The 14,229-nt window shown below is 50.1% G+C and overlaps 1 protein-coding gene across 1 annotated transcript in view; it reads right to left on the bottom strand.

Moving 5' to 3' along the window:
- LIN28A (lin-28 homolog A) overlaps positions 1-13,686 on the bottom strand; it is a 31,409-nt gene extending 17,723 nt beyond the window's left edge. The window contains exons 1-2 of the mRNA XM_074934437.1: positions 13,622-13,686; positions 12,499-12,683 (exon numbers count right to left, since the gene is read on the bottom strand). Of these exons, the coding sequence (XP_074790538.1) occupies positions 12,499-12,683; positions 13,622-13,652 (216 nt within the window). The 5' untranslated portion in view covers positions 13,653-13,686. The remainder of the gene's footprint in view (positions 1-12,498; positions 12,684-13,621) is intronic.
- Between the last annotated feature and the right edge of the window lie 543 nt (positions 13,687-14,229).

Genomic DNA, 14,229 nt, shown 5'->3' with positions numbered 1-14,229 from the left:
CGTGGCCACAGCCGGCCCAGCTTCGTCACTCAGTGCAGGATTGTTCCCTGCAGGGGGGAAAATGGTAGCCCAAGTCTGCTCGAGTCAGAGCTGCAAAGCCCCTCGAAAGAGCTTCTCATGACTCCTGGGCGCACACCACATTCTTAATCTCAGAACCAGAAGGTAGCTCCTCCTTTCCTTGAACGTGTTCACCGCCTAGCTTGGGTGGGTAAACTGAAGAGGGGCTTGTTTCTTATCCCACATCCCTGTTGAAACTTATTCCACTTGTCACATATTTGTGGGGTTCATGCTTTGCACCAAGAGCATGCCAGGGTGCCCCGACACTGCAACGACACACCTGTGGCTGGCCCATGTCGGGCTCACAAAGCTCAGGCTGCGGGGATATACAATTGCAGCGTAGACGATCAGGCTCGGGCTGGAGCCCAGGCTCTGGGGCCCTCCCCCGCCACGAGCCCGAATATCTACACTGCAATTCGATAGCCCCACAGCCTGCGCCAGCTGACATGGGCCAGCTGTGGGTGTTTTACTGCAGCACAGACATACTCTGCGAGTCCAGATCAACTCGCACAGGTTTGTTCGTTTTAGGACCATGGTGTCAGGATTAGTCACCACAACTGTGGGCTCTGAAATTTGCACTGCTTGGGCTAGCAGGACAGCGACAGCAGCCCACACTGGCCTGACTCAGAGTTGCCAACTCACAGTTTTATCTCAAATCTTGTGAAATTTGTGTTTTTTCTTAAAGCTCCAGCTCCTGGAGTCAGGAGATTATGTGACAATTTCAAATTTAATGTATGGTCAGGTAAGTTTCCCACCCCCCTGGCTGTGGAGAAAAGTTTGAAAACATGAGCCCTAAAGGCTGAAGAAACAGAAGGCAAATAAAAAGCACCCCAAATAGATTTTAAAAATCATGAAGATTTTGGGGATCGGACTCATGATTTTCCATGGGGCCGGTGATACGGTTAACCCTCTAACGTAGCATAGGCTACGTAGCACAACTGGTACCACCACTGACAGAAGTTACAGTCATGCTAGGAAGAAAACAAGCAACGTTAACCACGGTCTGCCTAGCCTAGATCAAACCTGCATGTGAGATCAGTCCATTCAACACAACCTGCTTGTATTTTCAGCCCCGGCACTCAGTATTGAAATGTTGCCACCGATTCTCTTCCATGGCTAAGGAATGATTTGGGTGTTCATCTGCATGGGCTGCATAAGCAAGGAGGGATTATTTATGTGAATAGGATTTTTAATGTCTTCCCTGAATCACTTGGCAAATTTTTCCATTGCCTGAGAAAATATAAAGCTGAGAGAGAGAAGCAGCTTCTTTCTAAGAGCTTGTCTACACACAGACTGGGACAGAAATAAGTACAACATTTTCAGTTTGCATCTTTAGCTATTTTGGTGAAAATTGTGTGTCAAACACTTATTTTGGAGCAAGCGCCTTATTCTGAGTAACCCAAGGGCTTACCCGAATGGGAAAATTGACCAGAATATCTATTATCGAATAAATGTCCACATGGGGAATTTTTCTGGAATAGCTATAGCATTTAAATTCACATCCTTCCTTATTCCAAAATAGCTTCCCCCTATGGACAAGCCCTACACCGATTTTTTTTTTTTGTAAACTGATTTAAGTTAAATAAAGATAGGGCATCCTTGTTTCAAAATAAGAACGTCCACACAAATACATACTTGTACCTTCAGTTATGTTGCTGTGTGTTACCACCAATCTACTTATTTCTGTTCCAGTTTGGGTGCTGACCTGGCTGACTTTTAAGTCAGGGTTTGGGGGTATGTTAATAATGGAGGCATTAGCATAAGGCAGGGGCTCTCAAACTGTGGGTCAGGACCCCAAAGTGGGTCGTGACCCTGTTTTTATGGAATTGCCAAGGCTGGCTTAGAATTGCTGGGGCCCAGGGCTGAAGCCTGAGCCCCAAAGCCAAAACCCTTGGGTTTCAGCCCTGGGTGGCGGGGCTCAGGTTACAGGCCCCCTGGCTGGGGCTGAAGCCCTTGGGGTGGGGCTTGGGCTTTGGTCCTCCCCCATGGGGCAGCAGAGTTCAGGTGGGCTCAGGCTTCAGTCCTGGGGTTGTGCAGTAATTTTTGTTGTCAGAAGGGGATCACGGTGCAATGAAGTTTGAGAATCCCTGGCATAGGGGACCTGGACTTTATGACCCAAGAAGTCCATTCCAGAGCTCACATCCAGACTTTTCTAGGTTTGACTTGAGCCTTGCTCTAAAAAAAGAGGCGTGAAGAGATTCCATTTGTTTGGAGTCATTTTATCTTGGAGAACGTTTAAGGGCGTTTTCTCCCACCCCCCACGGGTTTGAGAGTTTGTGGTGGGGGAAGGGAGATGCCTGCAGTGATCAGTTTAAAATTTAGACAGAAACAGGAGCTCAGAGCTCTTTTTGAAATGGGACAAGTCTGCTCTTTTTGGAACACAACACACTGCCTTATTAATCCCAGCAATACTTCACAAACAAAATAGAGAGGTACAAAGGTGCATTTCCCCATTCAGAATAGCTTGGATATCAGCAGATTCCCTTATAACGACTCCAAGTCTAACTCGGCACATTGCAGATCAGCCTCCAAGATGCCAGCAAACACCTAGTTCACTCCCTTGCAGAGTCCCATTGTGCTCAGTGGCAATCTCTACACCCTATAATTCCCAGTGGCTGCAGCTTTACCAGTGGCAGACCCACACTGGCAGCGCAGACAAAGTTCTGGCAATCACATCACTGCATTCTCTAACCCTGCTCAGGGTAGAAAGCTTGATCCCCTAAATCAGTGGCTCTCAACTTTTCCACACTACTGTACCCCTTTCCGGAGTCTGATTTGTCTTGGGTACCCCAAGTTTCACCTCACTTAAACTACTTGCTTACAAAAATCAGACATAAAAATACAAGTGTCATGGCACATTACTGAAAAATTGCTTCCTTTCTCATTTTTACCATATAATTATAAATTAATTGTAATATAAATATTGTACTTACATCTCAGTGTATACAGCAGTATAAAGAAGTCATTGTCTGTATGAAATTTTAGTTTGTACTGACTTCACTAGTACCTTTTACGTAGCCTGTTGCAAAACTAGGCAAATATCTAGATGATTGTACGCCCTGGAAGACATCTATGTACCCCTGGTTGAGAACCACAGCTCTAAATGTTCACAGAAGGGGATCACAAGAGTCACAACACAGCCAAATGGAAGTTCACTTCAGAATTCAAATGCCTATTTGGGAATCATTTCTCCCTATTAGCGAACTACAACCATGAGTTAAGATCACAAGCTAATCTTTTCCATTCACTAGACATTAGCAATTTCCAGACCTTTATTAAGCACCATCAGGCTGTAGAATCAGGAGCTGGGGCCACCAGAAAACAAAATCAGCTGTTGAAAAATCTGTCCTGGTAAGATGCCCCTTGTTAATTCTGGGCATGATCCCAGCCAGGTTATTTACACTGAACAGATCCGGCCCTTCTAACATTTCTGTCCAGCCTGCCAGGCTCTTTGGCTGTCCCCTCGCAATCTCCGGGCCGCTAAAAGTCCAGCAGTGTAGTGGGGCGCTCAGGCAGGCTGCCTGCCTGCCATGGCCCCACAACGCTCCCAGAAGCAGCTGGCTCCTGCTGGCATGTCTCTGCGTGCCCCTGTGGGACCATGAGTGAGTCAGTTTCTGTGCCTCATTTCCCCCCCCAGTCTGTAAAACGGGAATAATATTCCTGTGTCTCGCTGGTCTATTTTGTGCATGGCATAACGGGGCTCTGATCTGAGCTGCAGCTTTTAGGTGCTATTGTACAAGAGACCCGAGCCTTATCTACACGACAGCTTCTGCTAGAAGAGCTGTACCTGTTGGGAGTTACAAGGCTAATGGGACTACTCGCTGAAGTAAAGTTACTCAGGTGTGTAAGAGCTCGCATGGTCACTGGCTTCAAACTCATGGAAAGTTAAGCACAGCGTCGCTTCAGGTTGGGCTTTCTGTGAACTACAGTAGGACCTTGGGTCCCTGGTCTGGGGGGGCCCCTATGTGCTAGGCGCACAACAAACTGCCCCACGGAGCTTGCTTGCCCTGGGACTGGTTTTACTATTGGACCAACCTGGTAGTTTGTCCCTTTTAATTTATTTAAATAGAAAGAATGGAGGGTTCCCAAGCCAGCAGTGAAGAATATCGGCATACTGCGTAAGGGACCACGCACGACACAACAGGAGCGACTTGTGCCGGCCATGCCTGGAGGCAGCAGGTTCTAAGACAGGTGTGATCGCGAGAACGGGTGGGCCAGCGTCTTCCACAACTGGGTCAGGAAACAATGCTCCAATCAAAGCGTAACAGGTTCTGTCCAATTGAGAGCAAGAGTAGACAATATCATGGTAAAGACCCCTGTCTACACTGCTATTGCCATTAATGGACCACTATAGGCCTCAGTTTTCCTGCTACAGATGCACCCCAAGGTCTCATCTACACCAAGAGTTATCAGGTCTGTTCCACCGTTGGTGTCCCCAGTGGAAGTGGAAGTGCTAGAGCAGACAGGACTCAGCCATTTGTACCACTGCGCTGCCTAGGAACGCATGGAGTAAGAGTAGACGACACCATCGTACAGGACACGGCAGCTGGGCTCCACCAGTGCTCCCATGGCTAGCACCGAGGAGCTCCTCTGGTGCAACGTTTTCATCAAAAGCCACCGGTGTCTATAGCAATACACCTGTCCACAAGTAACACCAGCTGTAATGTAGAACAAAGACCAAAAAAGAATGCAGATCTATTTGTTCAGTCTGAATAGCGTAAACTGCTCTGGTGTTGGTCTTGTGGTAAAGGCGCTGGGCTGGAACTCTGAGCTGACAGCTCAACCTTGGTCTCCTGTCATGGACTTCCCCTGTGATCGTGGTCAATTTACAATTTTGCTGAGCCTCAATTTCCCCATCTGTAAAATGGGGATAACAGGGCTACCTTTCTCCCACCATTTATCTGTCTTGTCTGTATAGACTACAAGCTCTCTGGGGCAGGGAGTGTCTCTTTCTACGTGTACCTAGAGTGCCTCGCACAAATGGACCCCAGTATCAGCAGCCTCATACAATATAGTTCTTTTTCAAATTAATAAATACTTTGCCCTCCAGTGGCACATCTTACAAGGTTCCTCAAAGCTCTCAGAGAGCGAGAAATTGGAAAAATGGAACCCAGGAGTCCCAACTCACAGTTCCGCATTGCTCTAATTATTAGACAACACTGTCTCCTTTCCAGAGGACATGCCTGTCTAACCCATGATCTGAACTGCAGGGAAAAATTGCCATTCCTTGAACCATAGGAATGGGATTCAGATGCCCGCATGATACAATATCACAAAGCCCTGCCGGGAAGAGTTCTCTGGAGGTAAAAAACAAAACGGCCAAAGTGCTATCCTTATTAGATAGCAAGAACCAAATTCTTTTAAAATTCTTATCACTTGAGTTTCTCTGGATACGCATTAGCATTCCCCTTTGATAAACATGCCGAGAGGTTCCTCCACTTCATTGCAGCTTCTCAACACTCATGTATCCTTGGCCAACAGGCTTTCATTTTTCCACAGTAACGTTGCTAATCCAATACGTGTATTTTCCACTCTTCCCACCACAGCAGTATTCAGGGGAGGGACTATTTTCCCCAGCAGTGGAAGAACATGTTTGGCACAAAGCTGCGATAAATCCAGCACTGATAACAATAGGCCCTGTGTTTAAGGGCCTGAACTTGTTCCCATAGTAAGTTCTTTGGGTGGGGACCACATCTTCATGTGTATACGGTGCCCAGTACAATGGGCCCAGGATCCTGGCTGGGCCTCTGCACTCTACCGTAATACCAGCATTAAATAAGTCAGAGTTTTGCTATTGATTTTTCAGGACACGCTCCTGCTCCCATTCAAGACTGAGCTTTATAAGGCCACGGCAGCCTAGAAATCAGCAACCCAAAGAGACTCCGGATGAATTATCCATGGGATCCACCACCCTACACACTCACCTCCGAGTTTAAATTAAAGTTCAGCCTCTACATGGAGCCTCAAGATCGGGGGAGGTGGGAATTGCTTTATACGGAGTACAGCATCCTGCCCTTCAAACCACACTACCAGTCACACAGCATGCTGGGAAGCTGAGGGTCCCCAGAGAGCTGCAGAGTCCCGACTCTCTGGCTAATAGGGGGCCCTGCTATCAGATCAGTAACAGTAAAGTACATAAAATTCCAGGGGATTATTAATCCTTGTGATTTCTTTGGGAAACGTGACTCTGAGATGTGGGGTTAGGGACCAGGATGATTTTCCTAATGTGGTTGTTTTAAGGGACGCACAAAACGTTAATTGTTCAGGTTAGTTTAATTTTCCCCCCGCCCAGAGTTAACTATTCCCTTTCTGTTCTCTCCTTTTGGGAATTTAATTTGGGGCTTCCAGACATTCCTCAGGCTTTTCTCTGAGCCCGTTTTTAAACAGCTTTCTGTTTTAAGACTCGAGTGGGTTTGTTTTTGTAGTACACCGAGCTTACTTTCACTAGTTTTATTTGAGGCTCTCAAAGCTCTTCCCAAATATTAAGCCTCACCACACCCTAAGAGGCAGGCAGGCAGGTTTCAGAGTAGCAGCTGTGTTAGTCTGTATCCGCAAAAAGAACAGGAGTACCTTGTGGCACCTTAGAGATTAACAAATTTATTCGAGCATAAGCTTTCGTGGGCTACAGCCCACTTCATCGGATGCATAGCAACAGATGGGATATAAAATCCTGCAAGAGAACTGTTCTCTGTTTTTACAGATGGAGAAACAGAGGCACAGAGAAGGGGAATGACTGGCCTGAGCTCACCAAGCCAGTCAGTGACAAAGGCAGGAGAGGAGCTCGGGACTCCCGGTTCTTTGTTGTAGCTAGGGTGCCCCACTGACAGCCTGGAGATGAAATCTTTAGCCCCCACAAGAAGGGCAGCAGTGCCAGCCTCCCCCCTAGTGCCCTGCCAACATGCCTCAGTCTTTTGCTATGAGGACTATTTTGTGGCTTGGGAAAGGAGTTCAGTCTCCATGGCCCATTCAGTCCTTGGACTCTCAGCTGAGGCTGCAAACCATGGTACCAATCAGGGCATTTGCCTTGAATGTGTTTCAATTCCCCTTTTGCTGGTAACTCTTGCTGCCTTGGGGGCTAGCGGGGACTACCCTGGGCCTGCACCCACTTCAAGTTCCATGTGTTTGTGTTTTCTTCTTTCCCCCAGGAGGCTAGTTCATGGGTTCCTTTCTATTCTGGGCTTGAATTGGTCTTGCCAGATGGATCCAACCCACCCCTTCTGCTGGGGAGTGCTAACCACTGCTGGGGATGCACCACTCCAGCCACCTTTCCAAATAAAACTCCCAAACTAAACCCTGCTGTTGGGACTCTACAGCTGGTCAGGGTCCCCATGAGCAGCTCTCTCATCGGTGGGTGTAAATCAGTGCTGCTCCATTGTCTTCAAAGGAGTCTGCTGATTTACACCAGCAGGGGAACGGACCCAGCATCTCAGTTCTTGGCATCCTGGTTGAAGGCCAACTCTGCTCCTACGTGCTTCATCCCCTCTGCCTCCTCAGAGGCCCCCAAATGAATCCATCTCCAGTGCCTGGGGAAGGCTGGGAGATTTGACCTGAATGCCTCATTTTAAGCTCACAAGGCAGCCCTGGAGGAGCCCCGTTAGTCGCCTGTCCTGCAGAGATTTTAATCTCTTTGTGATCAGATAAAGGGGGAGAGAGAGAGGGAGACTCACCCCCTGCCGGGAAGGGCCATTCAAACCTGGTTCCTGTAATAAAGTGATTTAATAGATCTAAAGAGGCCAATTCCCTTCTTTCTCCCACAGTTACTTCCTGTGGGTCATCATTCACATATGTAAATGAAGAGGGGAAGGAGCGGGTTATCCAGGACACTGCAGCCGGTTAAGCTGGTTTTGGGGCATTGTGGAGGTACCCCATGGCAGACTGATACCACCCCTATTCTCATCACCTCCCCAGATACCTCATTGCTTGGATTTGTCCATTTTTCTGTCCTCTTCTGGATACTTTGGATTATGGCCCATCACTGACTTGACTCCCACACCATTCCTTGGGGTGAAGGTCTCGAAATACACAGCTATGTAGTGGTCAAGAAAGGTGCTGGGTTGACAGCCCCAACATCCTCTATTCATAGCAAGGCATACACAGTGGAAGTAGAAGTTTCCTTTGCGTTTCTGAAACGTGTCTCAACCTTGTCCCAAGGGATGACTCCTGGGGATGAGAGGAGACATTCATTCTCCATGCTCTCCTTGGCTTCTCTGTTGGGGCTGCGAACAAGGGGCCCCAATTTGTGCCATCCCAGTGGTGTTTTGGGAGAAGCCAGACAACTGGACTGAGTTCCAGATTAAATTCACACAGGCCAAGTAGCCACTGGCTAGTAATGACTTTCTATTACTACCAACCTGGGGCTGGATTTGAACCAGTAACCTTGAGACGAACGGCTCTATAGACCATCATCAAGCTGAAGCCATCTAGTTGCCCCACAGGCACAACTCCCTCACCTCAAAGGCTAACCTGGAAGCGTCTTGTTCCCTTTAATGCTAACACACAATTAAAGCAGGAAGCATGCAAGCTGGGGAGTAGCCATTTGGACATCAACGTTACCCTTGACCCTATTTCTCCCCTCCACCCCCACAAAAAAGGTCTACTCAGTCACTTACATAAGTTTCTTGAACATACCAGCTCTCCACCAACTCCCTCTAAGTTTATGGCTACACTGGAGAATTTGCAGCTGCGCCACTGTAAGCTCTCCAGTACAGCTGCTTTCAGCCAACAGAAGAGAGTGCTCTCCTCCACTTCATTAATCCACCTCCACCAGAGGCAGTAGCTGCTCAGTGCAAGAAGCTCTCCCGCTGACCTAGCACTGTCCACACCAGCGCTTAGGTCGGTGTAACTTATGTCACTCAAGGGGGGAGTGGCTTATTCACACCCCTGAGTGACATAAGTTATACGGCTGTAGATGGCAGCGTAGACATAGCCTAAGTGTGCGAACAGTCACAGGAACTGCTCAACCCACGGCCCAATCAGCACACAGCTGCGGCCCATGTGACATCCTCAGGGCCATACAGGTAGCCTATATGCTGTGTGGATGCGGCCTGCATAAAAAAAGAGGGCCTGCGGTGGTAAATAGGTTGAGAACCACTGGCTCAGATTAAGGGCTGTCCAGACCCCATCTTGGGTGATTTAAGGAAGTTTGTGGCCTTTTCCTAGATAGGTTTCAGAGTAACAGCCGTGTTAGTCTCTAAGGGGGCCACAAGTCCTTCTTTTCTTTTTGCGAATACAGACTAACAAATTTATTTGAGCATAAGCTTTCGTGAGCTGTATGAACTAAGCCGATGAAGTGAGCAGTAGCTCAGGAAAGCTTATGCTCAAATAAATTTGTTAGTCTCTAAGGGGCCACAAGTCCTCCTTTTCTTTTTTCCTAGATAGTGGGTTGTGAGAGATACAACAGGCAGACACACCCTGGCTAATTCTTTTTTGTGCAGGAATGTTAGTGACTGCAATCAGAAAACTAGACTGACTGGGGGCCATAAATGCTGGGGAGAACAGAGCATTCCTACCAGACTCCATTAGCCAGGAGTCACATTGAATCTCTCTCTCTCTCTCTCACACACACACACACACACACAAAAGATCCAGTCGCTTCTTCTAACAGAGAACTTGGCACTGTCATTTACTGGATCTAGTGACTAGTCCCAGGAACTGGGTTTTCCCAGCCAATCTGAATCAACCTCCTCCAAACTCAAACAAATGTTTAGTATGCATCTAAAGGGCTGTGTAATTAGAGCAAAAGCAGTTTCCTTTCTGTTCTACACCACGCCACATCCCTGACTGCATTCTCCCAGGCTAAAAGAACTCAGTTTTCCACGTTCATTCACTTTGGGATTTGCCATATCATTCCCCATCAGCCATGACCGCAGGAGCCATTCCCTCCTGGAGCAGAAGGTGAAAGAGAATCCAGACCCCACCTCCATTCAATCTTGTGGTTCCAACACACAGCTTCCTCAACAGCAGGGATAGGTTATAACCAAAACCCTGCATTTGAAACACCCTGAACTCTGGGAAAGCCCTGTTCTGAACTCTTTAAACAATGGCACTCTGCCTACCCCCGGAAGGAACCCTTTCTTCTGGAGGTCTCATGACATTCAGGAGCCATCAATATGTCCATTTCTAAGTTCCGCTTTTTCAGTGGTTTTCACATAACGTAATGTCCATTAAATGATCGACTCTGTTGCAGGATATTACACTACAGGCACCACATCAGCTTTTCAATGAAGAGAACAAGTTTCTTTGGTGCCATCTAGGAACAAATAGCAAACATGTTGTTTACAACAACAAACACAATCCATATTCAGCTACCCTTCAGCCCTACTATTAGCCAGCTATACTGTGTCCACACTGGCTGTGCAGACTGTGTTTAACCTGTGTCAGCCTGAATCCCAGGGTAGCTAAGGCCTTTGAAAGATGCAGAACCAGAACAGAGATCATGCAGACATCTCTAAGGGTACGTCTACCCTGCAAGTGAAGGTGGACTGCAGCATGGATAGTCATCCCTGTGCTAGCTTTAATCTAGCTGGCATGGGTAACAACTGCAGTGTAGACAGGATGGCACAGGCTAGCATCCAGAGTATAAGCTGATTGAGGACCCTGGGTACATACACGGCCGCCTAGCCGTGTAACAATCACACCTTCACTTGCAGTGTAGACACACCTTAAGAAATGCAGAACCAGGCCCCAGGGCTTTCCCCAGAGACCACCTATGCTGCAGTGTGAAGCAGATTCAGCAAAGCACTTGAGTCCCATTGGCTTCAATGGGATTTAAGCACATGCTTTAAAGTGCTTTCCTGAACCAGAACTCTAGCTGCAACAAGGCTCAGAAATGGTTGCAGGCAGGGGTGCTGGAGAAATTTGTACAGTGGGGGTGCTGAGAGCCATTAAACCAAACTGGAAACCCTGGATATAATGGAAACCACTGCAAGCCAGGGGGTGCAGCACCCCGCCTAGTTCCAGGGCCTATGGTTGAGGCTAGCAGAGTCACTGCCCCTCCCAGGCAGGGAGATTTTTAAAAGCTGGTGCCACAGAAGATGCCCACGACCATTTCCCTAGATTGGCATTCACCCAGATCGCAGGTTTCATAGGCCTGTCACATGCAGATGCAAACCGAGACTGGGCCTGCACCCCGTTCCCTCCATACTGTGGAGGAGGACTTTTCTGGGGGTGGGGGTTGTAAGATTTTTCTGCCTCTTTAGAGGCAGAGAAAGGAGACCCCATCACACCACGCGAAGAAATGGTCTCAGCCTAGGTAGTGCCGGGGCTAGAACCCGTCTCTGACCGGCTTAGATTTTTGTCTCCAATCCCATTTTACAGCACATTAAGGACACAGCCGTGTTACACCAGAGGGATCAAAAGGTGGATGATTTTTAACTTCAGTGTGGACACGGTCAACGGGCACTGCCCATTGTTAACAGCCACAGCGTGGGGGTCGGGGTTTCTAAAAACATGATTCTCTCCTAGATGAGACCTAATCATACCACAGTCAGGGCACAAAGTGTTTTAACCTGTGCCCTGTAGCCCAATGAGCGTGTGAGTGATTCCATCATTTTGGAATGGGGTGGGAAGCCTATTCTAATTCACTGTCTTGGCCCCCCATCTCTCAGCCCACTTCTTCCTCCATCCACTCCCCCTCCCACAATCCATGCAGGCCCCGGGACATTATTTCTACTTCCAGTACCCGGAGGGGAGCACTTTCCACCCCACTTTAAGCAGGAGGGTGCCTGGCTACAAAACCCTCTCCAGCCAGCCCCCAGCCCTAGCCTCTCAACGCCTATAGCAGCTCCCTGCCCAGCCTTATGGGCTCCCACATGAGCCATTGTGGACAGAAAATGGGATCAAGCAGGTATCCCTTTTACATACGCTGCAGGAGGGCTGGCTCCCTGGAGGTACTCCGGAGGGGAAGCTCGTCCCCAAATCCCCCAACTAGCTGGCCCTGGCGAACCAGTCCCCCGGTCCCCACGGGACTGAGGAAGTGGGAAGGGAGAGAGGAGGCAAAAACAATCACAAGGAACAAGCGCTAATCCCAAAGCTCCCGAGGCAAGGCCGCAATCCTGCAGGCCCAGCGTGGCATGGGGATCCCCTTCCCCGCCCCCCCACTCGTGGGGCTGATGAAGCTGGCCTGAGATGTTGCGGGGAGGGAGCCTCAGAAACTGGCTGGAGCTACCCCCTCCCCAAGAGGCTTCACAAAGCAGGAGCCCCAATGCAGGGGACTCCCCCATGTCCAAACGCACCTCTCCCCCCCAGCACGGGGGTGGGAATGCCCCCGGCCGCCCCACTCAGAGCGGGCTGCCCCCAGGGCTGAGCTGAAATCTTTGCCAGCTTCCTAGGCCGTAAACCGCCCAGCCCCACCGCCCTGCCCAGGGACCGGCGGAGGAGGCTGAAAAGCCCCTGGACCCACGCTGGCCTCGGAGAAGCCCCCCCCCCCCCCCCCAGTCTTACCTGGTGCACAAAGACATCCACGGGGGCGTCCAGGGCAGTGCCCTCCTTGCTGGTCATGGAGAGGAAACCGAAGCCCATCCTCACGTTGAACCATTTGCAGATCCCGGAGCCGTGGAGGGGCTGGGGTTCCCCGTCTGGCTTGGGGGAGTCTCCCGCGGGCTCCTCGCCCGTCTTCGCACAGCCACCTGGAAACATCCAAGCCAGACCCACTGAGCTAGGGGAGAAGGAACCAGGAGAGCCGCCTTCGCCATAGTGCGGAGATGGGGACCAGCGGCTGGAGCGCCCATAGGAGCATGATCGAGGCTCCCTCTGCAGCCCCTGCCCTTCCCCTCCCCCCGGAGGGGGCCCCCCACTACTGAGACCCCCGATTCCCTAGGACTCTTCCTGGCGGCTGCTGCTTGCAATCCAGCTGCGCGCACCAAGCCAGGCGGCTCCACACTCGCCTTAGAGAAACCGCCAGAGCCTTTGCTCCTTTGGGGGGCGGGGGAGTCTCCCTCTCCCCCAAATCTAAAGCAAATGCACCGAACCCCCACCCCGACATGAAGTACGGGTCACCCAAGTCTGATCGCAAGGGGGTCTTGGGGGGGGGGAATCAATCTCCTGTCCCTAGAAGGATAATTTTGTTATGCTGATCGAAGCCAGTTGCAATTAACCTCGATTAGATCCAAGAGACAGAGGGACTGAACCCCCTCCTCCCCCAAATGGTGCGAAATAAAAGAAAAATCCCCCTCGAAAAGTTTTTGCCTCTCAAAATCAGCTGATCTCCCATTTTAAAAGGCACCCTCTCCACTCCCGCCCCCCTTCCCAGCTGCTAGATTCGCCCAGTCTTCACAAAATCCCCCCAAAAGCCCACAACCTCCCAACTCTCACCCCAGAGGAAAGCACATGTTGCAGTGATGCACTGATTTCATTTACTATCCTCCCCCCCCCAACCCCCCGCACGCCGGAGGAAAAAACGGGGGGGAAAGCAATCGTTCGTTTAGTGAGTTGCTAGATCTAAAGCACCCAGGAGTGGATTCTTCCCACAAAGCTGAAACAAACAAAACAGACCATTTTTGGTAGCGGTGAATCTCCCCCCCCCCCTCCACAAATCGACCAAGGCTGTAATGAAGCGGCACCGAACCTGCAAACTGCTGGTTAGAAACGGAACCCATCCTGCACCCCCTTTGCAAAAGCCTGAGCTGCGGCCGGAATCCCCTCCGCTCTGCAGCCAGCCGGGAGGGTGTCACCACAGCTCAGCCCCCAAAAGAGGACTCAGCGTGCTACATCTTCACTCCAACAATAGCGGTGGGAGGGCCCAAGGGCTTTCCAAGGATCCCAAATTCTAAGAGACAATAGCAACCCCTAGAGCCATGCCTCCTCCTTCTCTCCCGCCTCGACAACACCCCTGAGCTCTCCCCCCTCCCGGAGGTGGGGGTGGGGGAGTCACCTTCTGCCATGCTGCCTGCTGCGGGACAGCCCTGGTTAATTTCACTTTCCCCCTTTTCCTACTTCATCACGCCTGCTGAAGCCGGGGGGGGGGGGGGGGAGCCCGCCTTGCCTAGACATCCATGGCTCTGTTTTATCAGAGTGTGGGTTTCACGTGTCCCCTTCCTCCCCCTCCCCCACCTGACTCAGTTACTTTCCCCCCCTTGCTAATAATTATACATTCCAAGAGGGATTTTTGTTTTAAGGGAGGGGGAGGCTGCCTGCGAGTGCAAACCCCACAGCAGGCCAATCACGGACAGAAAC

The sequence above is a fragment of the Natator depressus genome, chromosome 19 (assembly GCF_965152275.1).
Source record: "Natator depressus isolate rNatDep1 chromosome 19, rNatDep2.hap1, whole genome shotgun sequence".
Lineage (NCBI taxonomy): Eukaryota > Metazoa > Chordata > Testudines > Cheloniidae > Natator > Natator depressus.
This window is presented reverse-complemented; position numbering and strand designations above follow the sequence as displayed.